This window comes from Poromitra crassiceps (assembly GCF_964638095.1).
Source record: "Poromitra crassiceps genome assembly, chromosome: 1".
NCBI classification, from domain to species: domain Eukaryota; kingdom Metazoa; phylum Chordata; class Actinopteri; order Beryciformes; family Melamphaidae; genus Poromitra; species Poromitra crassiceps.
Genome location: NC_139623.1, coordinates 95,542,134 through 95,562,190, shown reverse-complemented (window position 1 = coordinate 95,562,190; position 20,057 = coordinate 95,542,134). Strand labels below are relative to the sequence as shown.

At 43.4% G+C, this 20,057-nt stretch overlaps 1 protein-coding gene across 1 annotated transcript in view; it reads left to right on the top strand.

Annotated features, from left to right (window-relative positions):
- LOC310782040 (pecanex-like protein 3) overlaps positions 1–20,057 on the top strand; it is a gene marked incomplete at its 5' end in the record, with an annotated part of 53,043 nt that overhangs the window by 11,625 nt on the left and 21,361 nt on the right. Inside the window, 19 exons of the mRNA XM_083642689.1 lie at positions 552–681; positions 4,353–4,522; positions 4,749–4,806; positions 4,901–5,042; positions 5,201–5,358; positions 5,977–6,130; positions 8,781–8,813; positions 10,404–10,575; positions 14,076–14,186; positions 14,321–14,412; positions 14,509–14,618; positions 14,869–14,974; positions 15,106–15,198; positions 15,312–15,462; positions 15,800–15,944; positions 18,077–18,254; positions 18,465–18,573; positions 19,337–19,466; positions 19,563–19,621. Coding sequence (XP_083498815.1) covers positions 552–681; positions 4,353–4,522; positions 4,749–4,806; positions 4,901–5,042; positions 5,201–5,358; positions 5,977–6,130; positions 8,781–8,813; positions 10,404–10,575; positions 14,076–14,186; positions 14,321–14,412; positions 14,509–14,618; positions 14,869–14,974; positions 15,106–15,198; positions 15,312–15,462; positions 15,800–15,944; positions 18,077–18,254; positions 18,465–18,573; positions 19,337–19,466; positions 19,563–19,621 — 2,301 coding nt within the window. The remainder of the gene's footprint in view (positions 1–551; positions 682–4,352; positions 4,523–4,748; positions 4,807–4,900; positions 5,043–5,200; positions 5,359–5,976; positions 6,131–8,780; positions 8,814–10,403; positions 10,576–14,075; positions 14,187–14,320; positions 14,413–14,508; positions 14,619–14,868; positions 14,975–15,105; positions 15,199–15,311; positions 15,463–15,799; positions 15,945–18,076; positions 18,255–18,464; positions 18,574–19,336; positions 19,467–19,562; positions 19,622–20,057) is intronic.

The window sequence follows — 20,057 nt, the reverse complement described above, 5'->3', positions numbered from 1 at the left end:
ACACAACAAAATTGCCGTTTTATGCAGAGAGCGTTCTCTCTCTCTCCCCTTATAAAGAGGGCCTTAGTCCAGTTTTGAAGAAGTTCTCTGTGAGGACCTGGATTTCTGTATTGCTTCTTCACATCAGTGTACAGGGCACAGTGCAGTTTCCAAACTGCTGACCATTGATGCCACATTTTCACTGAACTCTTTGCTTTTATGTATTTAATAGCTCCCATCCATCTATAACCCATTTTTACCAGCTATTTTGATTAATTTTAGAATCATTCTATCCTGTTCAGTTCAGGCAAACTTATGTTAATTACAAGGGTGCAGCCATGGACAAACTTAATTTTTCTTTCAATATATTGCCATATTGTTTGACGATATCTGATCTGCCCAACTCAATTCTACATGCAGTTGTTACCATGTCATACTTAACATCCAGCATTATTTGGAGAGAATAATTCTTTAATATTATTCCCTCTCAAATGTAAATGGCGACTTGCAAAATGTGCACTGACACTGTAATGTAAGCCCTTGCATTGATGTAACTGATCACCTTCCTGCAGCTATGGCTCCAGAGGATGGGGGCAAACGGGACTCGGTGAGCAGTGTCAAGAGGACCCAGGCCATCCGTAGGAGACACAATGCAGGGAGCAACCCTACACCGCCCCCGTCCACCATGGGATCCCCTCCCAGGTTAGTCCACTCAGCATACCTGAGCCTGGCTTATGGCTCATGCCTGGTCTCAGTTGGCTCTGCTTCAGCTGTGCTGTGGCTGGCTGGCTCATATCACATGCTTTTATTTCCTACAATCTCAACCAAGTCTGTTGTATTTTACAACCTTGTCAAAACTGTCGGCAAATTACAGTATTAACGACATAGTAATTATTAATCCCAATTAGAATTGCCACTGTTTATTAGGGAAAATATTTGCACAGCATGCTATTTTAGGAGTACACCATATCAAAGTTATATACTTATTAGGAAAATTAATTAAACTGTCCTTACTCTGTAAATTGCCACTGTGTGTCTGATGGAACGTGGCACCACTTAAACTGCATTTTAAAGTTAATGTCATAGGTATAGGAATGCACGATAATTTTCGGACCGATAAATTATCTGCCGATATGGCCATTTTGCGTTATTTTCATTATTCCGATAATGGCCTTTTATTGTTGTCGCACGCTCGTGACGTCACAGCTGCGACTGCAGTGCTGCCTGGCCAAACATGGCTGCTGGCAGTTGCTGTTTTTCAGTTTCAGATGATCACGCTATTGCAATTGCAATTTGCAATCCATGTCCCGCACTGGTTCCGAGAGGAGGGGAAACATCTAAGCTTTGGCATTACGTTAAACCAAACCTGGCGATGATGCAGGGGATTTGTTTGTTGTTTACGTTAGCTGTTGTCGTTAGTAGGGTTGCCAACAGTCCCGTATTAGCCGGGACATCCCGTATTTGGGTCAAAAGAGACGTGTCGCGTACGGGACGCCACTTGTCCCGGGTTTAAGGGAAGAGGCATATATATTGTGACCTGTCTGTCTGCTTGCCTGTGTGTTTGTGTGCTGTATGAGATAACACGAAGGGCGCTAGGACCCTGGGGGTGCCGGCGTGCCGCAGCCGCTCAGTTGATGACAGGGGGCAGGCACAGCTGCACAGAGCGTGTGTGTGTGTGTGTGTGTGTGTGTGTGAGACTCTCAGGTGAGCGCGGCTATATTATCTGGCAGTGTGTGGTGTGCCACAATCACTCGTGGAAAAATGAGCGCACGACGTGAGCATGAAAGAAAACAGAAAATAAACACTGTAAAGGGAATAACATAACACATTTTTTAGAGTTGAATGTAAAAAAAAATGTAATATCATGACCCCGCCCCGTATTGCTGGGATGAAATGTTGGCAACCCTAGTCGTTAGCGAGTGTTAGCTCACGTAGCACGGCCTACCCTCCAGGCTCCCCCGCTTGGCAGACAAACTGCTTGTGATCAAACACCCCCGCAAAAGCACTTCATACTCACATAGCTGGCGTAAACATATAGAAACCTAATAGGAACTAATGGAAACCCCTTTACCCGAAATGAAACGTCCAGGGATTGTGTATAAAACAACCCGCTAACGTTAAGATAACCGCACTAGCCGGGAGTCCCACTATATACCAAAGGGACTTTGGAGTTGAGCCATGTTTTTGGAGACCAATAATAAGTAAAACAAATGTGCACATTACATAAAAAGCATCCGTCAACATCACATAGTCTTTTCTTTAATCTGGTGGCAGCATTTTTCAGTAAAAAGTGAAACGACAGATGGTTTATAGTGCGTGCCCCTTTCACTGGACCCAAGCTACCATTCACTGGTAGGTTTATTTTGGTTTATTTTATTACTTGTATCTGTTGCACCTTGTATTGCACCTTGCTCTGTAGCAGTTGTATTTGTACTTGTTGTTTTCCATATTTTAGTGTTTTTATCTGTGAAGCACTTTGGTCGGCTTTTAGTCATTGTAAACATGCTCTATAAATAAAGTTGACTTGATTTGACTTGACTGAGAACTGCCACCAATGCAAAATTCGAACAGATCAGTAACATGACAATAAGAGTCTAAATTACTATGCCTTTTGTCATTGTGTTTTATCTGCAGACATTGGCTTTCGGTTCTATAAAGGCCTTTATTTTTCTATTGACTATAATTGAGTGATACACTTTATTAAAACAATCATATTATCTTTGGAAATTACACCTATAAGATACCTTTTCGGTACGGATCTCGACAGGACACTAGACCCCATATCGGTTAAAGGAACACTCCGCCCATTTTCAACCAGCTTTGTATCATTAGAACATCAGTAGTATATCAGAAAACTGTAAACGGTTTTGAAGTCTGTCATTTAATTTGACAGTTATTGAGTGTTAAAGTGTGGACCAGTGACATCACTGGTCCACACTAACTCAAATTAATAACTCATTAACTCAAATCAACTCTCAATAACTGTCAAACTATTCATCATTCATCTAGTTTGACAGTTAATATGCCCGTGGCGTCGACATATGAAATAGTAGATACACGGACACGTCGGACAACTTATCCGAACACTAATCCATCCAGCCCTCGTGTTGACTGCCGGAAGCCCACTCCGCATCCCGGAGTCACTCCTCGAGTGTCTCCTTTCGGCTTGTGTTGTCTGTCTCTTTGGCTGCTTCTTTCAGACAACGCAACGGAGCGTCCACCCCTCGGAACGACAGTTTTGCAAACATACATTGCTGTCTTGCTTTTTGGTGTTTCGAGAGTACATTCCAGAAGCAGAACAAACTTCCACAAGACAACACTAAGGCCAAAGGGATTACCATGAAGCTGTCCGTGTTGCCCTGGCTGTGTTTGCGTTTGCTCTCTCTCTCTCGCACTCTCTGATGTCAGCATCCGATCATAGCAGTATTGTAACGTTAATGCGGTAGCCTCACATACATAGCGACACACTCGTGGTTACTCATTTGCACAAAACATTTCAGTAAAAATAAAGACACACAAGACATATCTTGGCAAATAAATGTAGGCTATATATATTGCTTTTCACAAATCAATTCAAATTGTTTTGGAAATATCTAATGAATTATTGTGGGATATTATGAACCAACTAATGTTATGAGAGAATAGATTACAAAACACTAAGTAATAATGTATCTTAGTAGGAGCCAGCTACAGGCAGAGGGCCCTTATTTAAAGCAATGCCCAAATAGTGCTGATTTGATTTCAGATTTCACGGGCAACAAAACACAGCGTGTTTCAACCTTCAGCATCGAGGTTGAAACGTGTTGCGTTTTGTTGCCCCTGATTTTGTTTGAAAATGTACATTGTTAGTAAACTTTTGCAGTGAGTACGCTTTACACATTACTTCTTAATTAAAACGTGATCCTAATATCCAAGAAGCTCCTTTTTCTATTTTGTATTCTATTTGGCCTGCTGAGCTTTCTTGTCCCACTTTTTTGTATTTTCCTTATATTGTAAAAATTGAGGAAAATGCACAAATAAATAATTGAAAAAACAAACATCAAAACAATCATATTATATCAGAAGTGTTCTTTGATTTGTGTTCACAGTGATGTCATTTAAATTAGGTTAGGTCAGAGCTATGCTCACTACATCTGCCTTTTTTTTTAACCCCAGGTGTGCATAAAATACAGGTTAAGAACTTAAAAAAATTATTAAAAATTATTTATATTTTTTTATTATAATAATTATCGGAATATTGTATCGGTTATCGGCCAGGAGAAGCCGATATTTATCGGTTATCGTATCGGTTGAAAAAAATCCATATCCATTTATCCCTACATAGGTATATGTATTTTTTACACATCACTCTCTTGTTTGTACTGTTCCTGTAGCCTCCAGGACCTCCAGCGGACTCGAACCTCCTCCCATTCACGGACCCGTACCCTTCCCTCAGCCTTACAGTTTGCCTCCTCATTGCTGCTGCCCCGCGGTGGCATCCACGAAGCCTCCACCTTTGACGATACATCAGAGGGGGCAGTGCACTACTTCTATGATGAAAGTGGTGAGTGAACACCAACAAGTGGCCATGCTTTAATTGGCATGGTGTTAATTATAAACAATAATGGATATGAAGAACCTGTTCTAATAAAGCCAAATTGATAAAAGGCTTGTACTAACGATGCAACACATTCATGTATTTTCTATTCATACTGAACATTGTAGTGTCCTAGGTTTATTCCCTGTTGATTGACCTACATTTAAGTTTGCCTTGTGTTATTTTGTAACAGGAGTGAAGAGGTCATACACATTTGGGCCTGCTGGAGGTGGTTACGAGGACCCAGTACAGTAAGTTATCAAGTGATTCTGAATAAGTTGAACACTGCATGAATTTAATTTGTCATAGAAAAATATATTGTGAAATGTCACTCTTGTCTTGCAGAGAGAGGGAGAGGCAATCCCAGTCCTCCAGCTTCACCTCTACGGAGGTCCAGGAAGGGGCAGCAGTCCTGTCCATGCTCCAGCCCAGACCTGTGGTCTTACAGGGCATGCAGGTGCGCAGGGTGCCTTTGGAAATGCCTGAGGTTAGCAATCTTTGATACTTCAGTGTCAGATTATTCTATGTAGAATCTCATGCAAAATAAGCCAGAAGCTTCTCTACCTCAGAGGAAACTATAGCAAGGTTGTTCTTGTGTTTGCTATTCTGCATTCATCACCCATTTTTCACCTCATCTCTCGCTAGTTTGATCTGGATCACGAGTCTCTTCAAGAGTCTCAGGAAAACACACTGATGATTGAGGAGAAGGCCAAACCCAAACAGTACTATCGCTTTTGGGTGCTGCCGGGGAAGTGGCTGAGGGTTCGATATGATCGACTGGCCCTTCTGGCCTTGTTGGACAGGTAAGACAAGACTGTACATTCCATACATGGTCCCTTGTTTTCAAAAACAAAGCAAAGCATTTTGCACTTCTCTAATACCAAGCGCATGTGATCAGTTATACTAGAAGCACATTTAGAAGTCATAGTTTAATCCTATTTTGGCATTTCTGACTTTGAAAGTAAAATTAAAGTATTCTCTGGCTGCAAAATACACTACAAAATCCAGATTTGACTGCCAAAAGCAATCATAGATGTATACATGCATTTGTGTATATTTGTTGAGAGAAATTCTATCTTCTATCTTCCATTTTGTTTTGGAAACATGTAAAAAGAAAATACCAGTCTAGGAAGGGAACTATAAACGGCATGAACGCACCTACCTTACTCACTCCTAATGATTAACCTACAACTCTGTATTAATTGTGCAACCAATTTTTAAAGCAAGGCAATGCATTTTCTGTGAAACAGGTGCACAATGACCCACCCCAAAACCGAGGTGACCTAATTGATTATATCCTTATCAAATAACTTCATGCGAAAAGCATGCGGACAGTGGGGCCCAACCGTCAATGTTTAGCTGTCCAAATACCTATGGAGCCAATCTAGCTGTGGATTGATCCCTCTGTACCCCGTTATCAGGAACCGGCGTGTGGGGGAGAATGTGTTTGCTGTGGTGTTGGCCAGCCTAGTGGCCTTCCTCGGCTTCCTGCTGCTGCACCAGGGCTTTTTCAGGGACATCTGGGTCTTTCAGTTCTGCCTGGTCATCGCGAGCTGCCAGTACTCTTTACTGAAGGTACTTTACCTATGGATTTCAAGTATGAAGTTTGTCTTTGTTAAAAAAATGTTTTAAATTTATCTCGAAAAGAACAAAAACAACTTGCAGGGCACCAATGTCCAATTATCTATTGCACCAATGTGATGTTTCAAGCACCACTGCTCTGATGTTGAGCAGTGGTGCTCGGACTGAGTCTGATGCAGAGCAGTGGTGCTCAGACTGAGTGATGCAGAGCAGTGGTGCTCGGACTGAGTCTGATGCAGAACAGTGGTGCTCAGACTGAGTCTGATGCAGAGCAGTGGTGCTCAGACTGAGTGATGCAGAGCAGTGGTGCTCGGACTGAGTCTGATGCAGAGCAGTGGTGCTCAGACTGAGTCTGATGCAGAGCAGTGGTGCTCGGACTGAGTCTGATGCAGAACAGTGGTGCTCAGACTGAGTGATGCAGAGCAGTGGTGCTCAGACTGAGTCTGTTGCAGAGCAGTGGTGCTCGGACTGAGTCTGATGCAGAGCAGTGGTGCTCAGACTGAGTGATGCAGAGCAGTGGTGCTCGGACTGAGTCTGATGCAGAACAGTGGTGCTCAGACTGAGTCTGATGCAGAGCAGTGGTGCTCAGACTGAGTCTGATGCAGAACAGTGGTGCTCAGACTCAGTCTGATGCAGAGCAGTGGTGCGCGAAACGTCACATTGGCGCAATAAATAATCGGACATTGGAACCCTGCAGTGTGTGAGCTAGGGGTGTCAATGGTTACATTTTCTAAACGTGTACTCAGGACCTTCTGCCAGCGTTTAACCGTTGTTGTTTTTTTACTGCATTTGCGCTATATAACCGCTAGAGGGCATTGTCGCCATTCAAATACCTCCCATAGATTCATAGTTGGTACCAGGTAGATCATGGATTCATGTGGTTTTAACGACTGCGCCGAACGCTAGTTTTTAATGGAGACTGCACATTTTCTCTGCCTGAGGAAACGTACCCTTGATGGTAAGAAAGCAGCATTAGGATACAGCAGCATTTGGATACAAGTAGCTAACATTAGATCCATCCGTTTACAACAGTGGTTTTCACTACAACGTTAGCAAGTAAATTACCTTACATAACAGCTACATGACCATCTTCAGCGAATCCCAGCTGCTGGGCGATCTGAAGCTATATATTGTCCTTAATTTCATTGTTGAGGTAGGCTAGTCCTCGCGGTGTTTGTCATACAAAATTGGATGTTGAGAAACCAAATTGATGAGCCGGCGGTTCCCCCATTTTAGCAGCAAGCTACGCAAGCTCATGGAGGTATGACAGCTGTAAACAAACTTGGATTTCATTGGTCAAACGTATTTTTCCTGTGTGTGCACACTTTAGTGTAACGTTAAAGTTATCATCTGTAGCTTACAGGCAGCATTATCACCTCTAAACAGTTTATTTTTATGCCTCCGCCGGCGAAGCCAGGCCGAAGGCATTATGGATCCGGGTTGTCCGTCCGTACGTACGGCCGTCCGTACGGATGTCCGTCCGTACGGATGTTTGTTAACGCCATATCTGAGGAACGCCTTGACGGAATTTCATCAGATTCGCCTTAAACATTCACTTAGGCTCAAGGATGATCTGATTAGATTTTGGTGGTCCAAGGTCAAAGGTCAAGGTCACTGTGACCTCTCGAACGCCATTTTCAAGCTTGTTAACGCGATATCTGAGGAACAACTTGACGAAATTTCATCAGATTCGCCTTAAACATTCACTTAGGCCCAAGGATGATCTGATTACATTTTGGTGGTCCAAGGTCAAAGGTCAAGGTCACTGTGACCTCTCAAACGCCATTTTCCTGCTTGTTAATGCGATATCTCACGAATGCCTTGACGGAATTTCATCAAATTTGCCTCAAACATCGCCTTAGACTCAAGGATGATCTGATTAGAGTTTGGTGGTCAAAGGTCAAAGGTCAAGGTGAGCTCTCAAACGCCATTTTCAAGCTTGTTAACGCGATATCTCAGGAATGCCTTGACGCAATTTAATCTAACTTGTCTCAAACATCGACTTCGACTCAAGGATGAACTGATTACATTTTGGTGGTCAAAGGTCAAGGTCACTGTGACCTCTCACACACCCAATTTCCAAGCTCTGTAACGCAACATCACAGGAGCGCCTTGACGGAATTTCTTCCAATTTGCCTCAAATGGCGATTTGGACTCAAGAATTAACTAATGGCGGAGGCATAAGTCCGCATTGCGGTCATTCTAGTTTGATGAGTGATGAATGATTGCAAGTCCAAAACACAGTAAAATCATTGTCAAAACTTTATTTAAAAGGGGGGCGGGGAAATATGTGTAATCGGTTATTGATTTTTCTAAGCGGATAATGATTTACTATCCGGTTATCCGTGTACACGGTGACACCCCTAGTGTGAGTTCTTTATTCGTTTTTTTTCATGTTTTACTTACTTTCGGCTCAGCACCTGTCCTCTTTGGTTGGATGTGTGTGCATTCTCCTATCTGTTAAATGTATCTTGACCAAACTTGCAGACAGTTTTTATCTTGTGTATGTTATACAGTGCAACAATATCTGCATCAGAATTATCTTGAGCGTCCTATATGATCTCTTCACTCCTGTCTTCTTTCATTGTGGCTTCTCTTTGTTTAACTTATGAAGCTAACACTCCCTCTGTCTATGCTGTCTTAGAGTGTACAACCAGATGCAGCTTCTCCAATGCACGTGAGTGTTGTTTTTACATGCTTCAATTTAATCACAGCAAAAACTTTAACATTGAAAATGTTGCCGTGCACTAGTGCCCAAATATAAAATATTTAACCTTTATAGCCAATCATCCTGTCATCAATATTATTTTGTTTAAGTCAACTGTCTCAAAGACAGCTATCCGGGTAGTGTAGCGGTTAGGTAGGTTGCCTGCCTACCAACACGAGGGTCTCAGGTTCAAGCTCCGATGTCACCTCCGGTAGGGCTGGGCGATATAGCCCAAAAAAATTATCGATGTAAAATATTTCATTCTTTCCCAGATTTTTTGGTCCGATTTTTATCCTCTATTAGTGCTAATTTTAATTTGTTTATCCTGGTTGCCACCCTCTGCTGATCTGGGGAGAGCCGAAACTGGCTCCATGCTTCCTCCGAGACATGGGCAGTAGCCAGCCGCTTCTTTTCACCTGACAGGGGAAGTTTCACGGGTAGGACATAGCGCATGGGAGGATCTCGATATTCCAATGAGTTCCCCTCCCTCCGAACAGGCGCCCCAAAGACCAGAGGAGGCACCACTTCAGCGACCAGGATATTGCATGTTTTGGTGAGGGGTTCCTATATGAAGGAAACCCCCAGGGGGCACGGGGAGAACATGCAAACTCCACACAGAAAGGCCCTTTTGACGGCCACACCCGGGCGGTGGGCACTCGAGGATATGCGGACGGGCACGCATTCCTTAAGCGCTCACACCGTCCCAGGTGAGAATCGAACCCAGGACCTTCTAGCTGTGAGGCGACAGCGCTACCAATGCGCCACTGTGCCCCAAATATTTCATATCAGTTGATATCGATAATTATTGATAATTTTTTATTACCTATTTTTAATGAAGACCATGAGAAAAAAGGATGAATTTAACAACTTTATTTTGAACCACCTTATTTATCAAGGCACACAGGTAATCATTTTAAGGTTAACACAACAATTAAAAACACACAAATTGTTTTTGTTGAGTGTTGAAGCTGTGTAATAGATATGCTCTGTTGGGAACTTTAGGATTTGATTGGCTGTTTGAGTGTCACTCGTAGCACGCTCCATTATCAAGGGACATATCGATATATATTGAACAATTTTTTTATTGTATTGATGAAATGTCTATCGCCGATATATTTTGCTATTGATTTATCGCCCAGCCCTAACCTCCGGCTTGGTCGGGTGTCCATACAGACACATTTGACTGTCTGCGGGTGGGAAGCCGGATTAAGTGGTGTGTCCTGGTCCTTGCACTAGTGCGTCTTCTGGTCGGTCGGGGTGCCTCTTTGGGGGGAGGGGAACTGGGGGGAATAGTGTGGTCGTCCCACGCCCTACATCCTGCCTGTGAAACCCCTCGCTGTCAGGTGAAAAGAAGCGGCTGGTGACTGCACATGTATCGGAGGAATGTGTTAGTGCTAGTCTACAACTCTCCCCAGATCGGCAGAGGGGGTGGAGCAATGACCTGGACATCAGGGGGAATTAGCAAATAACAATTGGGGAGAAAACGTGGGGAAAGGGGGTTCTGTAAAAAAACAGAAAAAACTGTCTCAAAGAAATAACTCTTTGTCTGTTACCTAACAGGGCCATAACTGGATCATTGTATACAGCCGGCCGGTCTACTTCTGCCTGTGCTGTGTGTTGATCTGGATCTTTGACCTATCTGGGCGCTCCAGCAGCCTGCAACCCTTCTCCCTGTATGGTGTCACCTTCTTTTCTGCACACTTCCTGCTCTGTGCCAGGGATATGCTCATTGGTTAGTCGTGCATGTGTGTGTGTACACACATGATTTTTACATCTACATATCGAACTAGGTGTCCGGAGGCCCATACCACGAATGGAAGATAAACAGATCCAGGATCTGTCCCCTTGATCTGATTTGACTGAACCAGAAAATCGCAATCGAGCTAAACGATACCACGAAGGTGGTTATCATCTGGGTCTGTCAATTTAGGATTTCCCTATCGAGCTCGTGCACGTGAAAACGCTCGTGCACAGGAGCTTGTGCCCACGAAAGAGGCATGGTTTGTAACAACTAGCCAATCACAATGCAATATGGACAGCTCCAGCTTTTGCAGCGCCAGACACGCCTATTTCCTCTTTCATTCAAAGCGCAGCACACATCAAAGCGTATTAATTCTAGCAGAGGCAAAATCCATGTTGGATATGAGTCTGAATCCAAATATGCCTATTTTATAGACCGTATAGAAATGTAGACTCAATGAATAATTATCTCTTATCACTCATGATGTGCAGTGTTTCCCTTACCATGATGTGCAGTGTTTCCATTCTACAGGCCTGGTGTGCCCACCAGGCCAGACATTTCTTTTTTCTTTTCTTTTTTTTTTATTTGTTTTTTTCTGCTCTTCCCAAAATTTCAATAAACCTTCATGGCATATTATTACAAGACAACAATACTGGTGACAGTAATAGAAGATGCCAAATCATTCAAAACAATAAGCATTTTGCTTTTAGGAGCATCGTGCCAGCGTGCGGTGCTGTTCCAAAACGTGTCAACGTGTGTTGTTCCCTGGGAAACGCGCATCCCATAATACAACTGTTCGCATCGCATCCCATAATCGTATGATGATACTTGGGATGCCATTGCGAACAGGACAGGTTAGCGAAAAGTTTAGCGTCGCCAGCGAGGCCCCCCACCATTGCAGTCGGGGTACGTTTCGAAATCCCTCCAGGCCTGAAAAAAATTCTAGGCGAAACACTGATGTGTTTGCTCGCATTGATGGAATAATTCCTAAAGAAATAATGATTTAAAAAAAAGTTGCTGAACTGATCGATACGGTGCAGACATAGATTTCATTGATAAAAATAGCCTATTTGGTCACATATTGGCAGCAGAGTGACATATTTCATACAGGACTATGCTGGAAAAATATGAAGATTTCAATAACATCATACAGCCCAAAAGCAACACATTGCAGCTGCAAAATGCAGGAGTAGCCTAGATATGAATTAAATTACATCTGTGTGTAGGCTATCGTCGCATTAAATTGCTTAGATGTAGTAGGCTATTCTGGCGTGTATGACAATGTCCAACTCAATGTCCGCCTCAGCTCCGTTGCGCACACTTAGTGCGCTTTGGAGACGTTTAAGTAACCTTTTTACACCGGTGATATTTCATATGGGATCCTATATGAATGGTGACACGCTGTTTCCAGAGAGCTGATTGGTCAGAAGGTGGGTCTTTCATGCGCTTTTGATCTTATCCTTGCAACTTAACCTGCTCCGGACCAGGTTAGCCGTTCAGCATAAGTTGCCATGGAAATCTATCTCGGTAAGAAGTGAACTAGCGTTGTAACATGGCAAACCCAGGGTTAAACCTGAAATTACCTCGTCACTAATCTTGCTTCGTGGTATAGGCCTCGGATCGGCATTCCTATTATGCTACTGTTGCCCACACTTGATTCTTAGTAAGATTCAGCATGTAACAGCACTCGACCTCTGGTAATGTATATACTGTATGAAATTATTGGGGTGTGTGTGGGGGGGAGGGGGTAGTCAATTTTGTGCTTTTGTAAACAAAGCAGATATGACTGGATAAAAATACAAACAAGCTTATGTTATTGGTTAATGCATACATTTGTGTTGTCGAGTGGCCATTAGTACAATTAGCTCTCATTGCCTAAACAAAGCAAAATAATGAAAGTGCAGAAGAGTATTACGGTACTTATTTTTGTCCCACCACTTGCCTGGTCGGGCAAGTGAGTTGCTAGATTTACTTAACCATTGTGGGATTTTACTTGCCTCAGGTAAGCCTTATTGTTGAGCCCTGGGCATGAATTAATTTTAGGGCCGATTCACATAGCCTGGTAAACGAGCCGGTCACGTGAACTCACATTGTCTTTTCATTTCGTTCTTTGTTTCCGTCTGGCCTGAAGCCTTCACCCGTCTTTGCAGTGGGCGGAAGTTGGGCGGGTATACTAGCCGTGACAGACAACTCCTTCAGCCAATCAGCGTTGGATCCAGTCAAACCCAAATCTACTCGGGAGAACGGCAAAAATATATTTTCCACCCAGAAACTCTGCTGTTGCATACTCCTGTACTTATTTAATTGTTGTTATTGAGCCTATTTCTGCAATAACTGCACTTTATGGCTGTTTAAACTAGTCCAACGTTGACATTACTCCTCGATGAGGACAGGCAAGGAGGCGGCCATTACTGTTTTGCTAGCGACGTTCCTGATTGGCCGGTTACGATGTCATTGTCAACTATGAGGCGGGTCGCTGATTGGCTCGTCTGCTTTGCAGAATAATAGCGATACGGCAATATATCGTGATATTTTTCCCCGCAATACTGTATCGATATCTCAGAAAAATATCGTGATATATCACCATATTGATTTTTTGCACAGCTGTCTGTTCAGTGACACAAAAAGAATACTTTTTATTTCAGTGCGTTCAGTAACACACTCGACACTCAGTAGTTTTGACTCAATTTGTGCACTAAATTATCAATATAAAGTGATGTACATATTATTACACTACCTGGGTGGTACACAACGAGTTGTATTTTCAGCTCTATTTTTTAATTTTCAGTAAATTATGTAGAGTATTGCAATATGTATTGTATCGAAATGTATCGTGATACAATTGTATCGTGACCCATGTATCGTGATACGTATCATATCGTGAGGTCCTTGCCAATACCCAGCCCTATCCACCTTATTTCTAGCGGCCATGATGCCTATGCGTTTTTCTTCCGGTGTGATCCTCCCAGCCTTGTTGCTGACAGCTTGACACCCGTCTGGGCGAACGGAGAAAATCACTAATCAGCTCCAGCTTGGCAGAAATCTTGTCGATAAATATCCCTTTAAGAGCGCAGTGCGCAGCCTACTGTGGCTAATGTTAGCGGCTAGGCAGCTATGTTACATGGCAGTAAAACGCCACTAAATGACCAAATTGATTTAACTTTTAACCATTTCGAGTAACACTGTTTCCATACGGACCCCCAGCGTTGGTTAGTTGTTTATAACGTGACTATATTTATAACTTTTATAACGTACTCCAGTTTCCGGTTTATAATTCGGGTCTGCAGCCAGGGTATAACAAAGGAAATGGCAAGCTGCAACAATAAGTCACGTTAAACCGGAACTTGTACCCACAATTATTTGTACAGTGGGGCATTCAAAAATAAGGTGGATAAAATAATGTGACAGAAATGTGAGCATGCAAATGGTTTGTGTGTTATGTTTGCCCCAGCATCACATGCTCTCTTTTTCTTTCTTTTTTTGTCCAACAGTGTTTGCCTTGTGTTTTCCGGTCATTTTCCTGTTTGGGCTCTTACCTCAGGTCAATACCTTTGTCATGTGTCTGCTGGAGCAGATCGACATGCACATCTTTGGAGGAACTGGTAAGAACATAGCTGCATGGAGGAGGAGGATCAACAGTGCTACACTGGCAGGCACAAATATGCTACAAGTCTTGGTGGGCGAAGGCCCATTATCAGTTCTGATTAGGTTCTTCCTCATATCTCTCTTTCCTCAGCCACTACCGGCACCACAGCGTCTCTGTTCAGCCTAGTGCGCAGTGTGTTGGTGGCTGCACTGCTGTATGGATTTTGCCTGGGTGCTATCAATGTGAGTGTCAGAGATGCAGAGTGAACACATGAGTAGAGATGTATTTTTATTCATTTTCTGAGCAGACTGAGTTGATTATTATATCCTTGATTGTAGGCACCGTGGGGGGATGCTCATGTGCCAGTACTGTTCTCTGTGTTTTGTGGCCTACTCCTGGCCTTATCCTACCACCTCAGCCGCCAAAGCAGCGATCCCACCATCCTGTGGTCAGTATATTCTGTATATATTCTATTCTGTTTCTGTTTCATCTAACAATGATTTGGCAATGAGCGCACCTGATGAAGCCATAATGTGAAACGTGTAATGCAATGGGGTCCCCCCCCCCCCCCCTTCCTTTTTAAGTTGTGTCTCACCTGGCATTTCATAGTCTGTAGTTGTTTTATCCAACCAATAATAAAAACCCTTCTGTTTGTGTAGCTCTCACAATTCCTTTGTGTATGTTTTTACCTCCCCCAGGTCTCTGGTCCGGTCTAAGTTATTCCCAGAGCTGGAGAACCGAACACCAGAGGAACCCACAGTGGAGATCAAGGACCCTCTTCCTGAGAAGCTACGTAACTCTGTGGTAAAGATCGCCCTCCAATTACCTGTACCAAGACTGCAGTGGTACAGTTTCACATTTTTGTAGAATTCAGGCATTTCTTGGTCATTAATTTGAAACACATCTTCCTGTGTCCTGTCTCTGTCTCTTTGCAGAAAGAGATTCTTCATTCAGACCTTGTCATGTGCCCCCTCATGGCTGTGATTACCTTTGCCATTAGTGCCAGCACAGTCTTCATCGCTCTGCAAGTCAGTTGGAGCAGGGATTATGATCCTAACAGTACATTTCTCCCAGGTTTTCAATGAGCAGTGTCCACACATCTTTAACACTAATTTCTCTCCTCTTTTCTCTTGATCCACAGCCTGCCCTTAGTTTTGTCCTGTACATCCTGGCAGGTGTGGTAGGCTTCCTTACACACTATCTCCTGCCTCAGCTTCGCAAACAGCTGCCCTGGTTCTGCCTGGCCCACCCTGTGCTCCGATCCAGAGAGTACAGCCAGTTTGAGGTTCGAGGTGAGTGTCTGGCTGTCTTGTTTGCTCTTCCATGTCAGCACACTTGCCTACATGCATACATACATACATAGCAGCTGGTAGTACGTTAAAAGGTTGAGCAGCAAATAATTGACTACTAGTATCCCAGCTGTGAATGTTGACATGGGGGAAGTGAAAAGCTAGCATTTCAATAAGGGGTGAAAAACACAGGCTCCTACATGGTTATAGAAATAGTTCAGAACAAATTGTTAGCATTAAGCCATGGCCACCATGGGATAAATATACATCTCAATTGAAATGTACCGTACTCTTTTTCAAGGTGAGTGTGTGACATTGTTTCACCTTCTCTTCACCCCAGATGCTGCTCAGTTGATGTGGTTTGAGAAGCTGTACGCGTGGCTCCAGTGTGTGGAGAAATATTTCATCTACCCAGCTGTAGTGCTCAACTCCCTAACAACAGAGGCTCGGGCTGTGGGCCAGAACCATAAAGAGCTGGACATCTAGTAAGCAGTTCCTCCATCCTGTCGACTACTACTTCGCTGAATCATTGGCAGTGGTACTGGTGGTGTAGTTAAGAATGTCATACGGAACCGCCATGAATTGCAAGGCTAAGACTAGGTTAATACTAGGTTGATGGAAGGCATTAGATCAGGGGTGTCAGACTCATATTAGGTAGAGGGCCGGATTTGTTCAACTGAGACCTCATGGGGGCCGGATTTTTTTTTTTACTAAAATCAATTCGACTCATTTACCCATTTACTTCACAAAAGAAATACTGCTCTTTCCATTTCTCTTGAAACTGCCTGCATTCCGTGTCAACCTTTCTCTTTTTCGACAGCATCTTGTTCAGGGGCAGACTGGGATCATAATTCAGGCCGGGCATTAGATACCAAGCAGGCCAGGCCGATACGGGCCGACGCGCGTGCCGGCGTCCGAAAAATTTGGGCCGTTTAAAGCTCAATTTGGGCCGTTTGAAGCCAGATTTGGGCCGTTTGAAGCCCAATTTGGGTCGTTTAAAGCCAGATTTGGGCCGTTTGAAGCCCAATTTGGGCCGTTTGAAGCCCAATTTGGGCCAAGTCCAATTTTACAATGAGATGCACCCACTTTAACCCTGAATAAAGTAATAAAACCACTAGTAAACCAGTAGGCGGCGCCTGGCCTGCTGTTCAGTGAGTGGCCTGACTGCGGGCACATTTTTTTTTTTTTTTTTTGCAGGCCATGCCAGGCCAGGCCACCGGGCATTTGCCCGACGTGCCCGATTATGCAGTCCGCGCCTGATCTTGTTGATTCTTTTGTTTTTTTGGTAGGTAGCTGAATGCGCGATTCAATTCCAGCATGGCATCATGGCGGCTTTGTTTACACCTGATGACCTACTGACATACTTCCTTGTAGTGCAGGTTAATTTACTTATGAATGAACTCTTAGCTTGCTTATTAGCCACACGTAGTTCATGATAATGGGGTGCGAATTTAATAATAATAATAATAATAATATATATATTTTTTTTTATTCCAAAACATCTCGCGGGATGCAGGTTTCATCCGGCCCGCGGGCCGTATCTCTGACATCCCTGCATTAGATGGTGAGGTAAAATGGAGTTGTGCGGTGGTAGCATGGAGGGCGGTGTTTCCAGGACGCTGGATTACACCGTTAAGCCTTCTTGAGGTGTCGTTGGCCTAATTCAACGAAACATCGGTGAAGGAAGGTGCCCACTTGAAAACCCCAATGACATGCTTCATACTAGCTAGAGTAGGTAACTGGTGATTTGTATGTTTGTTTGCTTGTTAGCTTGCTGTTAGCTTGTTTGTTAGCTTGATTTTGGCACAACGGATAGTAACATATTGTCGGGTGTATTAATGAATACACTCCTCAGTCCCTGCTCCCTGAGAATTTAATAGTCAGTGTTTCCCATACACTGATCTATTTGTGGTGGTACACCCCAAATAGATTTTGACCCCCACAAATACTGCCACATATTAATTTCAACTATAGTTGACTGCAAACTCCTGCTTTAGGGCTTACAGTATATTATTATCTTGTGTGAATATTATTCCAGCCAATAAGTTAGGAAGTTCCGTTTTGATTTCATTTGACTGTTTTCAAAGCAAATATTACTTCAGTTGAGTTCTCCCCTGGAAGTGATTTTGGTATATGGATCACGCAAGCAGAATTCTACCATAGTACCCTGTATGCAGAATATATATAGGGAGACTTACTTTTTCATCATTTTAAAGCCACAGAACAGTAAAGAGGATATTAATGTGATGTGTGTAGTTCTTCATAGATCTAGTCTCTTCATTTTGATCTCAAAGTGCACCAGATTGATCCATTTTTACTTTAAAATGAACAAAATTTGCAGCTGCATATTTGAATAAAGATGGCATCGACATCACCTGGCACCAAAAGATCAGCCAATAACAGATGGCAATTTCAGTTAGGGTTAGGGTTAGGGTTAGGGTTATTTAAATGTTGTACGAATTCACCTGAATAGGGAATGAAAGGGCAGTCATTTCAGTAAAATTGTAGCACACATGCAGGTAGCCACTTGGTTTCTGGATTTGGATAACTTTTGGTTTTAGCCTTGTCAACATGTATCTCTTTTTCTCTCCCTGCTTCTCTTGCTCTGCCCCTCCAGCAGCCGAGCTTTCTTCATCTCCTTGGCGGGAATGAAGCTGCTGCGTTCATCCTTCTGTGCCCCGTCACAGCAGTACATCACGCTGTGCTTCACCACGCTCTTCTTCCACTTTGACTATCCGCACTTCTCTGAGACCTTCCTAGTCGACTACTACTTCATGTCCATTCTCTTCAGCAAGGTTAGAGCCCCTATCATCACACAGGACTTATTCATCACATGAATATGATTACTTCACAATACCAATACCCCCCCCCCCCCCCCCCGCATTATTCTGTTAAATGGACATTATGTATGTTAACTTCTGCTGTAGTAGCTATGTAGTGGTATGGTTACAATTGCTGATATGTTTTTAATTTATTTTTTCTTCCTATATTTGCTGATTTCTCAGATGTGGGATCTGCTGTACAAGCTGCGCTTTGTGTTGACTTACATTGCCCCCTGGCAAATCACCTGGGGCTCAGCCTTCCATGCCTTCGCTCAACCCTTTGCTGTGCCCCGTATCCTTCAGATCAGACGTACTCCCACAGTCAATACTGAAAGTGTCTGTTGGCCCATCTGTGTTTGTGATACTTTGTTGAAAATTCATGCATTTTGCCTATTTCACTCAACAGAGAGGTTGGAGCGTAGGGTCAGTGATAGAACAGCGTCCCTCAACCTGTTTGGGGTTTCAGTGCTTACAGTGTTTACCATACCATACAATGTTAATATATGGGCGACCCTTCCAGGAAATTAAGTACATTTTTGTTTTGGATTCTTTTTGGGTGTCTTGAAGGATTTGAACGGCAAAAGCTTGTTTGTGAACTACTGTGACCGTGATTCATTGCACCTGTGAGATCTGTGCTCCGCCGAGTCGCAGTGTGTCTGTGTCGACAAACTTTGAAATCGAGCCTCAATAATCAGATGAAAGTATAACTGACCTAAAGAATGAAATGAGATACTGAGCTTGCTAAATGAAATGTAAATAACAAGTCATAAATAGCCCCCCCTTCCCGCTGCTGCTGAAGTAAACTGACAACCTGTGGGAAACACTGCAGTGTCTTGCTCAAGGGCCCTTCAGCAGGGTGGATGCTTGCTGTCACAGCGGCTTGAACCTGAGAAAAGGTTTTGTTTCCAGGTACTTGAAATGGATGGAATGAAAAGGTACATACAGTATGTGCCTATCCATATTATTCCACCAGGATGCTGTATGTTATGAGCATTGAAGGACCCTGAACAGTTACTATGTTGTTGGAGATGTCCTTAACTCCTTTGTCACTTCAGACTCTGCCGTACTTTTTGTCCAGGCTGTGTTCTCTGCTATCTTCTCCACCCCTCTCAATCCTGTCCTGGGCAGTGCTGTGTTCGTCACCTCATACACCAGGCCTGTCAAGTTCTGGGAGAAAGACTACAAGTAGGCTTCAGATTCTGTTTGAAGTGGGAAATCGCATCTTGTAATCTGTCTAAAAGTGATTCCATTGAATTTGACTCAATGATCTCACCTTTGCAGCACCAAGCGGGTCGATCATTCCAACACAAGACTCGTCACCCAGTTAGACCGCAACCCAGGTAGGCTACAGCAGCCTCTCACCATGTAATCATCCCCCCAGTGTTTCCCCTAGAAGATTTTTCAGGCCTGGAGGGATTTCGAAATGTAACTCGACCGCAATGGTGGGGGCCCTCACTGGCGACGCTAAACTTTTAGCTAACCTGTTCGCATCTATGTTCGCAATGGCATCCCAAATATCATCATACTATTATGGGATGCGATGCGCACAGTTGTATTATGGGATGTGCGTTTCCCAGGCAACGACACACGTTGACATGTTTTGGAACAGCGCTGCATGCTGGCAAAATGCTCCTAAAAGCAAAATTGTTTTGAATGATTTGCCATCTTCTATTACTGTCAACACTGTCAACAACAGTATTGTTGTATTGTAATAATATGCCATAAAGGTTTATTGGCCTGGCGGGCGTGTCAGGCCTGTAGAATGGTAGGGGAAAC